This window comes from Podarcis raffonei, chromosome 1 (genome assembly GCF_027172205.1).
Source record: "Podarcis raffonei isolate rPodRaf1 chromosome 1, rPodRaf1.pri, whole genome shotgun sequence".
Taxonomy (NCBI): domain Eukaryota; kingdom Metazoa; phylum Chordata; class Lepidosauria; order Squamata; family Lacertidae; genus Podarcis; species Podarcis raffonei.
Window position 1 is genome coordinate 40,916,472 of NC_070602.1, and position 18,815 is coordinate 40,935,286.

The window sequence follows — 18,815 nt, forward strand, 5'->3', positions numbered from 1 at the left end:
GCATATTCCTGCCTGGCAGAGGGCTGGACTGGATGATCCTTAGGGTCCCTTCCAACTCTACAATTCTTTGATTCTACCCTTTTACTTTGGCTTACACCTCATTTATACACTTCTCACTTGGGCCTGCTTTACATGCCATGCTTTTAAGGCGTACTGTTAAAAAATGGAGAACATAACCTGCAATGAACATGTCGTGGGTAGAGCAGAAGTGTGCAAAATGTTTGGGGACCACTGAAGTGTATGGTGCTGTTCATTTTTTAATGATTTGTAGTCTTGCACAAATCTTTTCAGAGGAGCTAGCCATGCAAGGCTGTCACAGCAGAAACAGCAAAGGGTCTTGAGATACCTTAAAGACTCACAGATCTATTGTGGCAAACGCTGATGTGGGTGAGAGCACTGATTTTTGCTGCTTGTTTTATTTTTACAGTATGTCCCTCCTGACCTTTGCATCTGTAACTTTGTACTGGAGCAGTCTTTATCTGTCAGGGCCCTCCAAGAGATGCTTGCCAATACAGGAGACAATTCCAGCGAAGGGGTAAGTAAAAGGATGTTTGTTTTGGTGTCATGGGATGCCAGTCATCCAAGATTAAACTGCTTCTCGCCTTCCTGCCTTGACCCAGGAATCTTTCAAAAGACTGACTGTTCAGAATGAATTATATGATATTGCCAAACTTCCTTTTAGTGTGTTTGTGTGTGGCTGTGTGGGTGTATTTTATTTTCTCATCCCACACCTTGCAAAAAAATAAATAAATCTCAGCCGCTTCTTAAGAAATTCCAGGCAGTTTCTAAAAATAAAAATAAACCTCCCAATCCATCCTTACTTCTTCGGAGACCAATTATTATACCACCAGAAGGAAATATCTGCTGAGGAGCATCCTTTGAGGTACAGCTAGCACAAGGTGTTGAGAGTCAGGTTGCTTTGAATTTAGGTCATGTGCAGGGTAGCATTACCTTTCTATTAGGAATCACTGGAGCAGAAACGTGAGTGAAAAATTTTTGTTAAACACTTTGCACTCAAATGAGAAGAGACCTGGAGTCAGAGTATTCTAGTTTCCCACCCCACGAAGGTTTTTTCCCTTCTGGGCCAGACTTACAGAACAAAAATTTGCTTGCACCACACCAAATTTTTAATTGATAAGAAATACATTGGAGAAAAGAAACAAGTCCCGGCAGCGATTGATTTATAACATAGAACACTACTGCTTCATAATGTGATCACGGGGCATCCAGAAAGGATAAAGCAATGCAGCTACATAAGAATATGAATCATTCCCAAAATATAATCACAAAAGAGCCTCTTACGTATGTACCTTAAGTATGTATACAAATCCAGTGAGAGGTGTGAGCTTGCTTTTGCTGGGTAATATCATTTATATTAGGCCTAATTTGAGACAAACAAACTCATCTCCTCATCAACACAAAGAAGCCTTTCTCTTTTCTGATCTTTCATGGTTGTCAGAGTTGAGAATCCCTGCTCACAGCAATATTGTCCTCAGTATCACTTGATGCTCTTGCTCTCAGTTTAAAAAAATATTCATATTCTGCATATAAATTTTTTTTTAGATACAATGGTACCTCAGGTTACATACGCTTCAAGTTACATACGCTTCAGGTTACAGACTCTGCTAACCCAGAACTAGTGCTTCAGGTTAAGAACTTTGCTTCAGGATGAGAACAGAAATCGTGTTCCGGTGGCACGGCAGCAGCAGGAGGCCCCATTAGCTAAAGTGGTGCTTCAGGTTAAGAACAGTTTCAGATTAAGAACGGACCTCTGGAACGAATTAAGTACTTAACCTGAGGTACCACTGTACTATACTGAAATGTTTAAACGTTTCTTTGATTATCCTTAAATCTTCCTGCCACACTTGCCATCCTCTCCTGCCACACCAGTGTGGCATGCCACACCCTTTGAGAACCACTGTTTTTAGGCATGAATCAAACTAGTACATAGTAAGTTACGCCCTTCACACATGCAGCCAGCAGTATGGGAAAGTATGGTATGGTAAAGTAAATGATACAGATGTGAATGATGCAACTAAGTGGAAGGGGCTGATCGACTGGGTCTTTCCCTTCCAATTTGCACCTTGCCAGGAGGAAGCATAATCATCAGGCCAAAAAGACCACATTATTCATACATTGTGGGGTCACACTATGTGGAAGCAGTGCCCATGATGAAGGCTTGGCACATGCCAAAGTGCCTGAGTTGTGTTTGTTTCACTGGAATGAGCAACCTTCTCCTGCTTAGCCATCTTATGCCCAATAGCGCAAAGACGTGTATCCAGTACCCAGCAAGGAAACCATCACCCTGCTTGTGAACTTCCTAAGGGATGTTTACCAGAGTCATCCTGGCTCCTAGAGCCCCAAATGCTCCATGGAGCAAAAGGAACTCTTCCAACTCTTAACCCTGTCTGGTCCTGACAGAGCCATGTAGCTTCCCTTTGGTGACCCAGTGTGCTGCAGCAAAGGGCAGGAAGCAAGTGATGCCATAACAATAGCAGTGGTTCTGTGTTGTCAGCAGGGATGGGGACCAGCAGTGTCTTATGCTAATGTTGTCCCATTATGAGAGCTGCTGTGTGAGCAGCACAGCCGCTGATAACACTGGATCATTAGCATGCCCAGTTTTGTTCTTAGTTGCTTGGGAGTAAGCCAGAGAACATTACAACCTCCTGGTTAAGCAGTTAAATTCCATCTTTCTTTCTTTTTCCAAGATAGGACCAAAGTGTGAACATTAAAAAAAACCCCAAAAACCTGCATTCTCTGTTTTCATACCTTATGTATAAATGCGCTCTTTCTCTTAACACCGCTGAAGTTTGATTTAAATAGTTGTACGTTGGGCACCTTAGATGAGCATCTGATTAGTAGTGAGGACTGCACATTGCCAGGTCGATATATGATATATGAATACACAGAGGCATAAACTCTGAAGTGGAAAGAAACTGGAAAGACTTACAGAGGTTGTCTTTTCTGCTTTTACAGGGAGTTGTTAGATAGCTGGACAGTTAAACAAATGTACCTAAGAAGTATGCAGTTTTATGCTTTGGTTTCTGTATAGAGAATTAAAACATCACATCTACCTGTATGTAAGAATATCACTTTAAAGTGAATAAGCTATTAGATATGCATTCATTTTTCTACAAACAGACTATATTAAACAAATTTCAAATAATATAGTCAACATTGGGACTAATACGTCAATTCAGTCTAATTTTTTAATTTTAAACACTCATTCGCAATCAGCAACACTAATATTGTATATGAGACAATATCACTTATGTCATGGTGGAAACTTGCAAATAAGATAAAAACAAAGAGGAAGGGTGAATAAAAGGATATAGGTAAGGATAGGAGCGTGGCAGGAGAGATTGACTAAATTTTGTGCTTTCACTAATGGAAGCCTCCATCTTATCCTCTTTAGTCCAAGACTCTTTTGAACGAAAGGCACCACCTAATTGCCTGTCCATTTTTAAGATTTTGTATTCAACCATGAGTACTAGAAACATGCTCGTTTATCAGTCGAACGAGTACATACTGGATATTGCATTAGATGTGTCTCATAGTCTGAGCGTGACACTGCAGTAAACTAGAGTAAACAACCCCAGTTGCTTGGCAGTAGCTCTCTGAGTGCAACAGAGATATGTGCAGAGAGTTGTTCTGGAATTGTAGTGCATGATCAAGCCTTATTATGTCTTGAGTCCTCTATTACCAGGGCAGAATGTTGTTTCATATGTGCGTCTCTCCCCTTTAATGGGGCATATCCACATGACATTGTCCCTATTTCAGTGTTGCCCCAGACCTTTCTCCCTTTAAATGTGTTGTTTTTTGACCCTTGGAAAGTCCAAAAAATCCAGGATTAAAAAACAACAACAGCAACAACAACAACAACAGCGCCCTGCATTAAAAGGGGAAAGGTCTGGCACAACTGGGATGGGGTCCCCATTTTGCTCCAGTGTGGTTAAGCTAATAGTGGCAACAGGCAACTATCCTGGGATAAAATGTTTTATGCATTCATACACAGAGATACTGCTCTGGTTTGCATTTCACATTGAAGTATAGTTTACGTTAAACCATGGTTTATGATGCTGTTTGAACTGGGCCACTGAACGTTGCTTGAATTGATTGTCTAAAGTCTTTTGACATGAGGGCTGCAACAAATTAAAACACCAAATGTGCTTCCTCGTGCCTATTTGTACTGCCTGAGAAGCCAGCCTGTCTATCTTATGAGCTGCCCTGTTATTTCCCATGCAGCTGTTTTTGTTCTCTCTGCATAAGCTGTTTGATTTACCCTTATTTTTTATTTATATGTTTAATCATGGAATAATTTTTGATCCATCTTCCTGTAAACAGAGCATAAAGAAACTCTTGACTATTGCAGCAACATGGAAAACCCCCCACTATAATTATGCAAATCAGCTTTCCTGCAGCAAAATGTCCCTACAGTTTCCCCCTTACGGGGCATCTAGAAGGCACCTGTCAAAATCAATGCTAGAGAAAAGTAGAGTTGTGATGGATAAAACCTGCGTTAGAATGCAAGGATCTTCAGAAGTAGAAAATAGGACACATAAATATAAATACTGGCAGCAGTTTTCTTTTTGAATAAATGATAAATTATTCCAACTTGCTTCATGATTAAAAGGGGGGGGAGACCCTCCCTTGACTGGGAATTTTCATGCATCTCTGGGCTTATTATTATTTAAATATACTTTTAACATTTTCCTCTTTCTTTCAGCAGTAACATAAAAGTAGTGCATTAATTTGCCAGAAACTGTGGAATAACAAGTAGACCGTAAGGGTTCCTTTGGGCAGGAAAAGCCAGAGGGAATTGTTTTTAAGCAGGAAAATGGAAGTTGAGCAACTGTATCCTATTTGGGTTGTGTGCTGTTTACTTATGATGGGGAAATGTCTGTTAGAAAAATTGCAGGCGTGTCTGAACGGTGCGCGGGATAGAATGGTGCAATGTTTGAACGCTTAAAGATGTGTGATTTTTACACATAACCTGCATCAACAGATGTTTTTAAAAATTGATTTATTTGCATCCCATCCTTCCTGCGAGGAGCTTCAAGCACCATGCATTGGATTCCAAGCCTAGGGATCAAGCCTAGGTCCGTTTGGACCATCTGCTCATATATGGGAAAAACATGGTTGACATCCTATGACCAGCTGTCTGGGAATAAGTCCAACTGTATTCAGGGGCACTTTGTTGAAGTACACATCCCTAGGTCTCTCAAGTTGCACTACATCACATGGAAGTTGTTGTTGTGGCTTATTACCCACCTTTCACCCTAACATCCTAGGAAGGGTTATAGCAACTAAAACACAGTATTAAAAACAGTTTAAGACTGCTTAAAATAACAGAAACCAGCTGGGTCCTAAAACCACACATGTCAAGTGTCAATAGTGTAAAGAGGTGCTTCTGGGTAGTGAATAGCTATCTGGCGCCATCTGCCATAGGACAGTTTATAAAGCGCATCCTACTTTTAAAGGACTTTTAAACCACCACCACCCCATTTGTATACTTTGTGTCATTTTAACCAGTGCTAAATCCCTCCATTTCCACATGTTGCTAATCCTGCCATTCATCCCTGCTTGTCAGATGAAATGCTTCAGGTATGAATGGCAGGATTTCACCAGAGCCACATTTCAATGGGTTGCGATTGTGTTTTAACACTAGGCTTCTTTATGTGGTAGTTCTTGCCAGATGAGCAATGAGTCTATGTCTCACAGTGTTGAGTTTGGGTACAGCCACCATAAAATGTGAGACTCATGATGTTCAAATAAATGCAAAGCAAAAGGTAGAAATAGCAGCTGTCACTCTTTTTCTACTGAACTTGGGTCACTAATAGCTGACATAGTAATAGATCATGCACATTTATTACCCCACACGACAAGGGGAAGGTTCATTAAGTGTGGCTCTTCTCCTCTCAATGAACAAATGCGATGGGAAGCTGTTGTACCTGGACATACAGCTATAAAAGGCACAGAAGTTGTCAGTAGACTGCTGCTGGTGCAGCATAGCCTCAGCTGTTGAAATAATCAGGGATCAAAAGAAAGTTTGAAGAGCCAGTTGCATTGATAGAAGAGTGGGAAAGGTCTGTAAAAGGCAGGGGCACCATTTAGGCAAGAACTTTGCAGTTCAGTCCTACACATATCTATTCTCAAGTGAGCTCCATTGAGTTTAATTGGACTTACACCTGGGCAGATGTGAATAGGATTGTAGCCCTAAAGCTTGCCTTTCTGCCTGTTTTGTGAAGTGGCTGTAGGAGCTTCTCGAGTGTGTTAGTTTCCCTACTAGCTGAAGTGCCAGTGAACTGCACCATTTCCTAACCACTCTGGTGAGAAGCTGTGGGTGAGATCTGTATCTTCCTGCTTTGCCTCTTACAGCAGAAAAGTGGAAAGAGATACACCACAGGGGAATCCTGTTCTGCCCCCCCTGCTCTGCCCCATTCCATTCCTGCCCTGCCCCCTTTCAGCACCAAAAACAATCCATGTGCCAGTAGTCGCATGTGTGCGATTGTGTGCAAGTGAGGAAGTGCCTGTATTTTATTTGAGTGTTTTCTCTTCTGCTTCTCATAAGATTTGAATAAGCTCTGAGCTGAGCAATGAGTGGGACATTGCTAGCATGGTTTATATTGGTTACGTATACTATACAAAGTGACTTAGGTTATATTAGGGTCACATCAGGATGATTGGTGCACTAACGAAATCATGCTGGAGTTATTTATTATCCAGGTTTCAGCTGTATATGTGTTCTAGTGGTACACAAAATGGAGTAACTTCACAAGTGTCACAGCCCGTCTCTGTAATATAAAACTAACGGTAGCTTGGAGCATTCTGACATGAGCGATAGAAAAGGAAATGCAAGTGCTGTTCTCATGGAAGGTTTGCGAATCTCTATGGAGAGAGAGAGAGAGAGAGAGAGAGAGAGAGAGAGAGAGAGAGAGAATGAATGATGTCCTGGTCCTATGTGAACCTGTCTATTCACTTAGTTCAGGAACAGGGACCATGTGGTCCTCCAGACATTGGATTCCAGAAGTTTCCAGCTCCCACGGGTGCCAGTCAGCATGGCAAATGATGATGGGTGTTGTAGCCCAACAGGGAAGGGCCATGCCGTCCCTGTTCCTGACACAGAGATTTATCACAGACTCTTTTCAGGAAATTTGTTTAAACTCTATGTAGATAGGTACAAGGCAACTTGGAACCAGGCCTTCTCTGTTGTGGTCTCCTTATTATCACGGCACACATTCCCTGCTCCCCACAGAACACCTGGCACACACACGTTTTTCATTTGTTTTTTCTCAAGTCTTTGATTTAATAACATCATGCTCTTTTGCTGTCCATGCTGCCCTTGGTTCTGCCTTGTTCTGTTAATAACTGTTTCACAACATTTTTATATTTATTCTTTTATATATATGTTGACTGTAAGGCACCTTGAACACATTTCACATTTCACAATAAACCATAGTTTATCACGATGCATAGCAAGCCTCAGGCTTATGCACCCCTCTTCCCCTCTCTTCTTCCCATGCAGCTGGGAGGAAGACTTCAGAAGCTTTTTCTTTCAATTTTAGTAAACCATGGCTTCTTGTTTGTCCAAAGTGGGGACCTGGTTTAACAGTGATCATTTGCAAAACAAACCAACTTCAAAACATGGATAAGAACCCATGCTGGCATGTTTAAACTCATTATGGTCTAGCATGATCATTGTCCATGATATAAATATTTTTTCTTCAGTAAAGTTGTCCATATTTAGTGGGAAGATCTGGCACATTTCTTTATGTTGGGGAAGTGCTTGCAGGTGTGAATGGGCATTTTCCAGTGTGCAGCAAGAGGTAGGCAGCTGCTGCTTTGTTTAAACTATGGATGTGAGTCTGGCATGTGTATGAACTTCTTCTATTATTGTAAATAAGAGTCCTGATTAGCATACCAAATTTATAGACTTAATTGTCAAAAAAGAGAGAGACCACTTTAAGACTTCAAGGCTGTTGATTAATACATTTTACGCTTTTGGTAAGCAAAGGGGTGGGGGAGATAAAGAATTCACCTGGAGGGCATCATTGTAAGGAAAGCTACAAGGAAGAAGAACAGTAAATGTGCCAGCTAAAATATCCCAATGGGTTTTCATGGTAAGCGCAAGAGCAGCTATCTTATATGCTGACCAATTTCTTTGGTCTCATAAATGTGATTATGTAAAGCTGCTGCAGTACTATGGCAGTAATTTACTATTCCCTGCAGCTCAATTTTATATTTAGCGTGCTGCATACAAGTTGGTTTCTTGGAAGCATTAGCTTTTGAAGATAATGAATGTTAAATATAGTGGACACAATCTACCTGTGTAAACCCTATTGCAATGATACTTAGATCTTTAATAACTCCTATTATTGTTGTTGTTGTTGTTGTTGTTACTGTTATTGTTATTATTACCATTAACATCAAGAACTTCCTGGTGGATTGTGCCGATCATTATTGCTTATTTTAGTTAAATATTAAAACACGTTCCTTCAATATGTATTTGTATATGCCTAAATATTGTTTTGAGTTTCTGCTTTAATATGTCACACACCACACACACACAAACACACACACACCATTTGTGAGACTAAATTTTCATTTACCATTTTGTTTTCAACTTTGCTAGCCTAGAGAGCTCTCCGAATGGGTATGTTCTTAATTTGTTTGTCTGATCTTCAGCCATCGCATGAAACTCAATCCATTTGTACCTGTGATAAATGAAACTTTTTGCTTGTCAATGTTCATTCTGTATGCTGGTTGTTCCATGTGGTTTTTTGTTGTGGCTATAAAACCTCAGGACTAATGATCAGCCATGAAATATGGGCCTTTGCTGAACTTTCTTTTGCGCTTTACAATCATCGGCATTTGAAGCTATCAATAAAAGGTCTTTTTTAAGTCTCTGAGAGCTGTTATATCTAGTGCAATGCAGTCCTGAACATGTTTTCTAAGAAGTAAAATCCACTTATTTCAATGGGATTTGTGCATAGGACTGCAGTCTACATATTTAAAATTTAGTTGTCACACAACATATAAGGATAAAATCAACAAATGATCCATAAAAACATAGTTAAAAACATAAATAAAACATCTGTACATATTAATAAAAACTGATACGTTAAAAGGGGGGAAATTTTGTAAAGTCCTATCTCAACATAAAAAGTTTTCAAAAGACACCTGAAAGGAGACAGATGATTCCTGCTGAACCTCTATTGGCAGGGAGTTCCACAGGGCAGGCCCTGCCACACCAAATGCTCAGCAGCCAAAGATCAGGGGTATGAGGAACCACCGAAAGTTCCCCATCACAGGATCTCATTGATCGAGGTGAAGCATAAGTAACCGGGCCTAAGGGCTTTGTGGGTTTACACAAATGCCTTGAACCTGGCCTGATAGTAAGGGAGTGACAGTTGCTCTGAAGGACTGTCCCTCTTTAACAGTAGCAGGCGTGGACTTTGGCCTTTCAAATTCTAGCAGTGCCCTGGTGCGAACCGAAAATTTGGCGGCGCCGCCTCTTGCCTTCTGTTCTGCTCAATTCATTGCAATGCCCTGCAGCGCCCCCTAGGCTTGGTGCCCAGTGCAGCGGAAGCCGTCACGCTACCCTAAATCCACCTCTAACAGGACACATGACCGCCCTACTGCCATATTTGGCACTTTTCTACTCTCTGCCAATGTTTGCCTTTGAGAAAGGGATGGAGGAAAGAGCATGTTGGTAGTGACACAAATGGTCACACTGTTGGCAGCTGGGAAACCGAAGGAGAGGGTGGACTCAACAACAAGAGTTTAAAAGACAGAATACATATATTTATCAATGCAGGGCTGGGTGCATCCGTACCACTGTCTCACCATCTGGTATGGTTTGGGGGTGGGGAGGGCACTGTGCCGAAGGCCACCTCACACTTGGCATTGATCCTGATAGTCCTATCCATGGAAATCTGTCAACTCATTATATTATTAAGAATCCCGGCACAGCAGGCGAGAGTTTGCACCTGGTTATTCTTATGCATTCACTAGTTTCCCTTCTCAGAAATCCCACACAGAGTTTGAGAAAAATCTGCTGGTCAGCAGAGCAGCCAGCCCCCCGCTTTTGTGCAATACTAAATCATCACAGTGTGTTAATTTTATTTTCCCAGTACACTGGGAAATTAGTGATTGCTTAAGAACTTAACCCTCCAAGGAGGCAGATGCCCGCATAAGTGGGAATGAAATTCTTTAAAAGCTGGCAGGCACAGACCCTCAACTTGCTCTCAGTGTAGTTTGCAGCTGACTATTTTAATTAAATACTAATACAGTAACTTTCTGTTCCACCTTTTTCTCCCCTCTTGTTCTCATTGTGGCTTTCAGCTATGCAGTGTAGGGTGGGAAAATACCACACTACTGCCTGTTGGGAGTTGGGCTACTTTAAAAAAAAGTGTTTGCCACAGCAAGGCAGAAAGGAAAACATATTCTGAGGGCAAGTATTTTACTTCTAAAGGAAGAGGTGCTTAATCATGGCTGGAGGTCACAGTCTTCATTTTGAAAGCTCCAAGCCCTAATCCCAGATGCACTGGAACTGATGGATATTGTACTGTACTACTAGGAGTACCCTCTTCTCTTTCTCAAACCTGATTTGGCTAACCTGCCACCTTCCAGATGTTGTAACTACAGCTCCTATCAACCCCACCCAGCATGGTCAGTGGTCAGGGGTGATGGAAGTAGTAGTTCAGCAACATCAGGAGGGCCCCAAGTTCTCCATCCCTGTTCTTTATCATTGCTTCACATATTCTGGGATTAAGCCTTGACATTGAAAATGGGTTCTGGTGTTCAGCTGTAGTGAGTCATTGGTCAGATTCAGTTCTGCTGATGCTTCATGTAACACCTAGAAGTAAACTTGCACAGAACACCTAGAAGTAAACTTGAGTTCCGTGCAACTTGCAATCCTATGCATGTCTGCTCAGAATTAAGGCCCATTGAGCTCAATGGGGCTTATTCCCAGATCAAATGGGTACAGCCAGTGAGTTTAGGATTGAAGCTTTACGCTGCAAAGTTTATACCTGTTTATTCAGGTACTATGCTCAGTGGGGCTTCCAAGTTAGAGATTATAGTATTGCAGCCTAGTGTTTCAGTTCCACATTCTGGAATTTCCAGTTGGAAATCCCTCCATAAAACACTGGGAATAGGGATATTTCCACAACCGGAGATGAGGCTGGAGTTATACTAGAAGCCCAAAGAAGAAAGTCTTAATGGAATTTATAGGCTACTTCTTTCTTCACATTAAGGATCTTGTGAATTGCCATGCATGCAAGAACAAAATTCCCAAAATTCCCAGGATTGGATGAGATTGGATGTATTGATATTGGTGTGCATTACCTTTCTCCACATGATTTGGCTTACTTGCTTGAGCCATCTGGATGTTATTCTAATACGATTGCTCACACAGTACATTTTAAAGATTCAAAGTGTTTCTTACGAATTTTCTCACTTATCTTTACAACAACCCTGTATGATTATTGTTCTCATGTTGTAACTGGGGAAGGAGATCAGGACAGAGATAATAGTGGTTGCCTTGGACAGCTTTATGGCTGTCAGATTTGAATGCCGGATTTTCTGATTCACATGATTCTCAGCCATTGCAACAAAGCAAATTGTTTCCACATCTGGCAGGCAGCATATATATCACAGAAGCTTCCAACACCCTGAAATCAAGATTAGGCTGATTGTGAGTATCTAGATCTTTCTGTTTGATGAATCGCGAATAAATAATTGCTTAGAAAATTGGTTTTCAACCACATTTGGCAATTCTGAAAGCTGTACGCGGATTTGTCATTAGGAGGGCATTTAGACTTCATGAGCAAAACTAGAAAATACTTAGGAACAGCTGAACACAATGACAGCATCAGAAAATCTTCAGATGCAGTCATGACCTATGATAGGACACACAGGCACGCAAACTGCCTTAGCAACTGAATCACAATATCTGTGGGTGGGGATGGGGGAATCTCATGCAAAAAAATAAAAATAAAGACAGATTGCAAAGGCGTCTTCATTAAAAAGATGATGTTCTGACCTGTTTGTCACACTGCTTGTCATGCACTTATTGTGTCAACAGAAGTCAGAGAAGCTTGCCAAGTTGGGCTGTGTGAATTTGTGCCTTGAGAGTTACTGTTAGTTTAGAAAAGACCCAAGTATACCAATTGATATGCAAAATAATAACATGCCCTGATGCTGCTGCTCTTAAGGGCCAGTCCTAAATAGTTTAGACAGGTGTTAGAATCAACATTTGGGGTGGCTTCACATGTTATGAATTGCAGCAAGAATAGAAGCAACTTGCACATCTGCTATTCCTGCTTCACCTGTGAAAGAGGATTTTCTGTACCCGCCTCTTCTTCTCACTCCCATGACTTGGGAAAATTACAGCTCTGTTTCACCTGGATATTAATAGATGCAGGCTAGTTACTTTATTACAAAATTCATGTAGCAAATTTATTATGTTATGTTACGGTATAAAAATAGTGACTGTATTTTTTTATCCTACCTCTTCTGTATGATGTCTAGGGATGTACTTGCCATGGGATGGGATGTCACTGCCCCTTGGGCTTTCTTCCTCCCAATCCCCTTCATTGTTTCCCACTTGTGGAGACTGAAAGAACTGGCAGGGCGACCATGTCCTCTTGCACCTTGAGTATCCCTGGACATTGTGTAGGAGGGAAAAGGCACAGGGCTGTCCTTTTCATCAGCAGCCCCACGGCTACTCTTCTGTCTTAATCCTAGCTTGAATTGAATGAGCTTGCCTCATACATGGATCTCAGTCACACATCTCAGCAAAGTAAGATGTGTGAGTGTCCCTTTTGCCTGTTTCACCAGGGTTGTGGATGCAAACATCACCTGTCCATCTAGCTCCCAACATTTCCTGTAAAATGTAAAAACAAACAAACCACAAACCATGCCCTGGACCTCATTTTCCTTTTGAATGTTGTCAGGCCACTTCAACCCTGCTTTGTTTCAGTCCTGGTCAAATAATAATCTGTAATTTCTGGAGGCGACAGAGGGGAAATGCTGCGCAGTTGCCTAGCAATTGCAGGGTATACCTTTCAACCGTTTGGGGTGACTCATCCCAAATCACAGGCAGACTGCAATAAAAAAAAAAGTTAACATAGAGGACAAAATGCAATGTAGCTCGCAGGGGCATGCATTTTGTTCCTGCAATGGCATAAGCTGCATGATGCTTTCTTTGCTCAATTCTCACAGTGAGCAACCTTCAAGCTGCATGTGACTTTTAAGCTGAGACCAGTTGCTTGCATTCAACAACAGGAGGGCAGTAAAATGGCAATGATCCTCATGTAGCTTCAAAATGGGTGACTGCTATCTCTGGCCATTGGCCTCTCGTCTCCTCAGGCACTCAGTTGTGTTCAGTTCTTTCAGTACTTGGTCAGATGTGAGGCAGGAAGGGGATGGAACCTTATGGGAAGTGTGGTTTTGTTTTATTTGAAACATTTATATATCACTTTATATTAAAGGAAATGTCTGAAGCAGTGTACAAAAATAATAAAACTTCATAAAACAATAAAAATAATATAATATGGAAGCAGAGGAATTCAGTACCATACACCAGGGGTCAGCAAACTTTTTAAGCAGGGGGCCGGTCCACTGTCAGTCAGACTTTGTTAGGGGCCGGACTATATTTTTTTTGGGGGGGGGGATGAACAAATTCCTATGCCCCACAAATAATCCAGAGATTCTTTTTAAATAAAAGGACACATTCTACTCATGTAAAAACACGCTGATCCCCAGAATGTCCGCGGGCCAGATTTAGAAGGCAGTTGGGCAGGATCTGACCTTCGGACCTTAGTTTGCCTACCCATGCCATACACTGTGCCAGATCAGTGTTAACAGTCAGGAAATGTCTGTGAACAAATAGGCTCTTAATATACACTGAAAACATAATCTAATCTGCTCATGGCTAATCCCCCCCCACCTCTGCTTCCAAACCTTCTGTGAGGAAGGCACTACAATCTCTTTCTCCCTGCTCCTGTTTTATTCTGCTGGCCAGGCAGAGCACATGACACTCATTTTACAACACAGGGATGTCTGAGTTTGAATTTCTGAAAATTCAAATCTAAGTGGGACTACAGGACCATAATCAGTTTTAAAAAGAAGAAGTCGTCGTCTATATGCTTTCTGGTAGCTCTATCTGGTTACTTAATATGTAGGTTTTCTAAAACCCTTCTTGGTTGCATAACAAAAACCTCAAAATCTTTGCACAATCTCTATTAATTTTTTCACAATTCCATCCCATTGGATTTCCTCATTAGCATAGTTCCTGGAAGGAAGACCCTCAAATAACTAAGATGCATGTCATTCTGTATGCAAACAATGCTGATTTGTAGTAAACCTCTCATTTTAATGTAGAATTAAAGATATGTTGAGCATGATGTCAGGCCCAATCCCACACTTCCTCTCATAGGGAGAAGGCAGGTTTCGAGTTTATCCTTTTCCCATCCCTGAAAAATGTATTTACCTTTCTTAGAAGCCTATAGCATGATTTGTAGAATACGCAGGCGTTGAAGGTTCCCTTGTTGATGAATACCTGAGCAAGGAGTGTGGGGGGTGCTGATTAGCCCTGCCCCCCACCTCATGTATATCACACATGTTTGTGGGGCAGGTTATAGGCACAAAGGCCTCTGTGGAATTTTGAACTCCTCACTATGGATGTAGTTCATGCTGTGTGTGTGGATATCAGAAAAGTATGCACTGTCAGAGTGCAGAGCATGGGTCTGCTCAGCGCAACCCTGTTTATTGCCCACAGGTTTGTTTTATTTTAAAAAATTAATAAATGTAGATTGCTTAATCAAGGAAGAAAAATCTTTAAGTGGCTTACCTAAAATAGCTAATGTTCTTCAGCAAAGGAGCTGCAGCCTGCACTAAAAGCTAATATTTAGGTATCTGTGGCCCTGCAGGGTTGCAACTTTAATCACAGCAGCAGGGCAGCAAAAATTATTTTTGTGTGTGTGAAAATTGTATCAGATGGCTGTGATACCTTCTGTCCACAATGACATTTATTATTTGGTGATTATTTAATATTTTCAAGGCTCTACACCATGGACGGTAAATTCTATCTTCTATTGTAGAGCTGTTTGAATATCAGAATGGTGGATTAATTAAAGATGATTTTGCCTTGCCTTGCACAAACATTAAGCTGCATTTGTTCAATGTGTAAAAGAGAGAAGATATAACATTTGGGGAATATTTAATTTTTGTAAACAACATCCTGATCAGCATCCAGCACTCAGTATTGTACAATACATTACTGCAATATTACATTTATGTAGCTAATTCCATTATTCTCACATTCACCCTTCAAATGCACTAAACTTTTTTTTAATGGATGTACCCATTATGTCTTTAACTGGGAAAATGTGAGTCAGTCTAAACTGCCTTGCATCAAAAGTCATCATCTCCTGGCACAGCACTTCCCTGATCTTCAAAGGGGTCCCACTGGACTGCTAATTAGCAAAATGAAAGCTGTAGGAAAATCTCCATCTGGTTTGGCCCTGAGTTTGTAGTTGGCCCTGTTCACTTCAGTCAGCTTAGCTGGTGAAGATTTGATGGAGGAAAACCAGCAACATAAATTTCATTATTGCAAGTGTGTTCTTTTGGCTGTGTAGCAACTCAGTGCTCTCAACTGAAGTGAAAGTAATCCTGAGGAGAGTGATATAGGATTGCTGCACCCCTACATCTTGGAATCAGGGTCAGCATGATCTGCCTTGCCGTCTGCTGCATAAATGAACTCAGAGGGATACACCATAAAACCTACCACAAAGCAATCTAAGATGTAGCTTTCATCTCACTATGTGGTTTGAACATCAGAATATTAGAGGTCAGGCCTCACAATTAGGTGGATTAGTAAGTCGTAAAATCACTGTGTGGGTTGTTGATTCATTTTTCATTTGATCAGCATGTGCCTCCAGTGGAAATCTTATGCCAACGAGTAGTGGCAATTACTTTGTTCTTGGATAGCCAACTGGATTTGTAATCTTGGCAGGGAAATCTAATCACATTTTTGAAAATGTCGACAATGTTTGTATGAACTTTCCAAGTCTTATTTAGCCCTAACCAGGATTTCTTATTCATACCATGTACAAAAGACGCCAGCAAGTTATCCCAAAGAAATATTGAAGTTTGCCAACCTTGGGATCAGTGGGGATCTGTCTGTAGGTAGAATGCGTCTTGAGTACAAAACAGAAAATGAGAGGGTTAAGTAACACCTTTGGACACACCAACTTATCCCTCTGCAGTGTAGAAACACTTATACCAACGTTGTTTCAAGTGTTATCAGCATGCAGTATTTTATTAGCCATGTGCTTCCATCAGGTTTTCACAGTCACATGTTCATCCGTATTTAAGGCACTATATAGTACTGTAAAATCTTTATCAACGCTCCTATGCGGCAAGGTGATCTCGTAGGTAAACTGGTCCCAAGTTGTTAAGGGTTTCATATTCTGATAGTGACACCTTGAACTTGACCTGATAGCAGATGGGCAGCCAGTGCAGATTTCTGAGCACAGGTGTTATATGCTGACAATGCCTTGCTCACGTGAGCAATCATGCTGCAGCATTCTGCACTAGATCAAGCACAAGTGAATCCCTGCATAGAGTCCATTGCTGTCCTTAAGTAACCAGTACATGAACTGCTGTGGCCAGGCTCTCCCAGTTCAGGAATGGTCATAGCTGTCGAACCAGTCACAGTTGGTAAAAGGCACCTCTAGCCACTGAGGCTACTACCTGTTCTTCCAGTGACAGAGTTGGATCCACAAGAACCCCCCAAATTGTGAATTTGCTCCTTCAGGGGGAGTGCAACCCCATCCAGGGTAGACAATTGGTCAATTTTTCAGACATGGGAACTACTTACCCCCAGTGCCTCGTCTTGCCAAGATTAAAGCTTGATTTTCCTAATTCATTTTACCACTGTGTCCAGACAGTGGCCAAGGACTGTGTCCAGGCATGGCCTCTCCTGATTCAGAACTTATGGAGAAGTAGAGCTGAGTGTCATCACAAATGGCACATCGCCCTGAATCTCCTAATGCCCACTCCCAGTAGCTTCATGTAGATATTAAATAGCACTGGAGATAATATAATCCCTTACGGCACCCCATAACGTGGTTATCGGGGCTGAGAAACAGTCTCCCAATGCTACTCTGTGGACTCGGTCCTGAAGGAAGGATCAGAACTACTGTAACACAGTGTCCCCAATTCCCATTCCCTGAAGCCTGGTCAATGGTATCTAAAGCCGATGAGAGAAGCAGGAGCAAGGTCACATTCCCTGTGTTCCTTTCTGTGCAGAGGTTATTCATCAGGGTGACCAAGGCCAACTCAATTCTGTGGCCAGGCCTGAACCCAGGTTGGAATGGGTGTTCTCTGAGAATGCCTTCAGCTGCCCCACTATGGCTCTCTCCACCACCCCCCCAAACTGGGACTGTCCAAAATGACCCCACTGGCTGGCTACTAGAGTATGCAACACAAGCTGCAAAATGAACATTTTTTGCATTCCACACTGCTGCATGGTAGGCACAGTTATGTGTTCTGACCAGTGTTTGGTTGGCTTCAGAGCAAAACTTGCACCACTTGCATTCCTGTCCTTGTCTGGCTTGCTTTATAGTCCAGAGCTCCTCAGAGTACCATAGGGCTACTCGTATTTCAAAACATCAGAGAGGATGCTCAGGAGTGATTATGCCAATCACACGTTTCATCTTGCCATTCCATAGTGAGACCATTTCTTCAATGGGATTGCCAGCTTTCTTCACTGGAAAATACTCCAGAGCATACAGGGTCACATCAGTTTCCATTAGTTTCCAAGAACAGAACCCCACCTTTACACGGGGGAATTGCCACAGTCAGCCCAAACTTAACCAGATAATGGTTGCGCTCCTCCAATCTTCAGTCCAGCCCACATATCTCTTGGGGCGATGATCACATCGAGGGTGTACCCTGCCTGGTGTGTTGAACCAATGGCCATCTGACAAAGACCAAAGGTGGTCATGAAGGCCATGAAGTCTCAAGCTGGCCTGACAGCTGCCTCTAACAATACCCCAAAACTGTCGGGATTCAAGCCAAAAGTCAGAGCCTCCAGCTTAGCTCTTAGTCCAGAGGAATTTGGCCACCCTCCAGGTGCCCGGCTTGAATCCTTATGACCTCCTGTCTGCGTCTCCCGGCAAGATCAAAGGAGGTCTCCAATCGGCGATTCTCCTCAACGTGAAGGAGAACACACCACTCCTCCCCCTCCCATCTCCGGGGGGGGGGGGGAATGAGACAGACAGAAATGTATCTACATGTATTTATTCCTGTCTTTCAGCAGTACAGAGAAACATGTCTGCACACTCTGATTCCCACTGCAGAGAGAGAGTAAACTCCACCCATGTACTTCCAGTACAGGGTCATGTGCTGCTCTGAGGTAACATCCGGCTCTCAGAGCACTTTACAAACTGTCCCTGGTTCCCACGGTACAATCCAATAGCATCCAGATCCTGTTTACCATTCCAGCCACCTGGTGCTTGCTTCTGCATTGCTCCTTTTTCGTAACATCCTCCCCCAAAAGAATCAATGCGTGTTGCAGCAAGCAAAGCATGGTCCAGAGAAGAAAACAAACAGTTGTTATACACATAACACTCCCCTGTTGTTTCAGTTCCACCCTTGGAACTCCCTGCCACTGGTTTCCCCAGTGTACCTCTCTGGTTGTCTGGTTTCCAAGGAATGAGTGCATCTGCATTACCTTGGCTAGCAACTCTCTGTTGTGTCTTTGTGTCTGACTTAGACACAGCTCCAACCTGTCCTCGGTTGTT

The 18,815-nt window shown here is 42.1% G+C and overlaps 1 protein-coding gene across 1 annotated transcript in view; it reads left to right on the top strand.

Annotated features, from left to right (window-relative positions):
• Positions 1-18,815, top strand: part of RYR3 (ryanodine receptor 3) — a 273,106-nt gene that overhangs the window by 63,964 nt on the left and 190,327 nt on the right. The window contains exon 3 of the mRNA XM_053382025.1: positions 428-535. Within this exon, the coding sequence (XP_053238000.1) occupies positions 428-535 (108 nt within the window). The remainder of the gene's footprint in view (positions 1-427; positions 536-18,815) is intronic.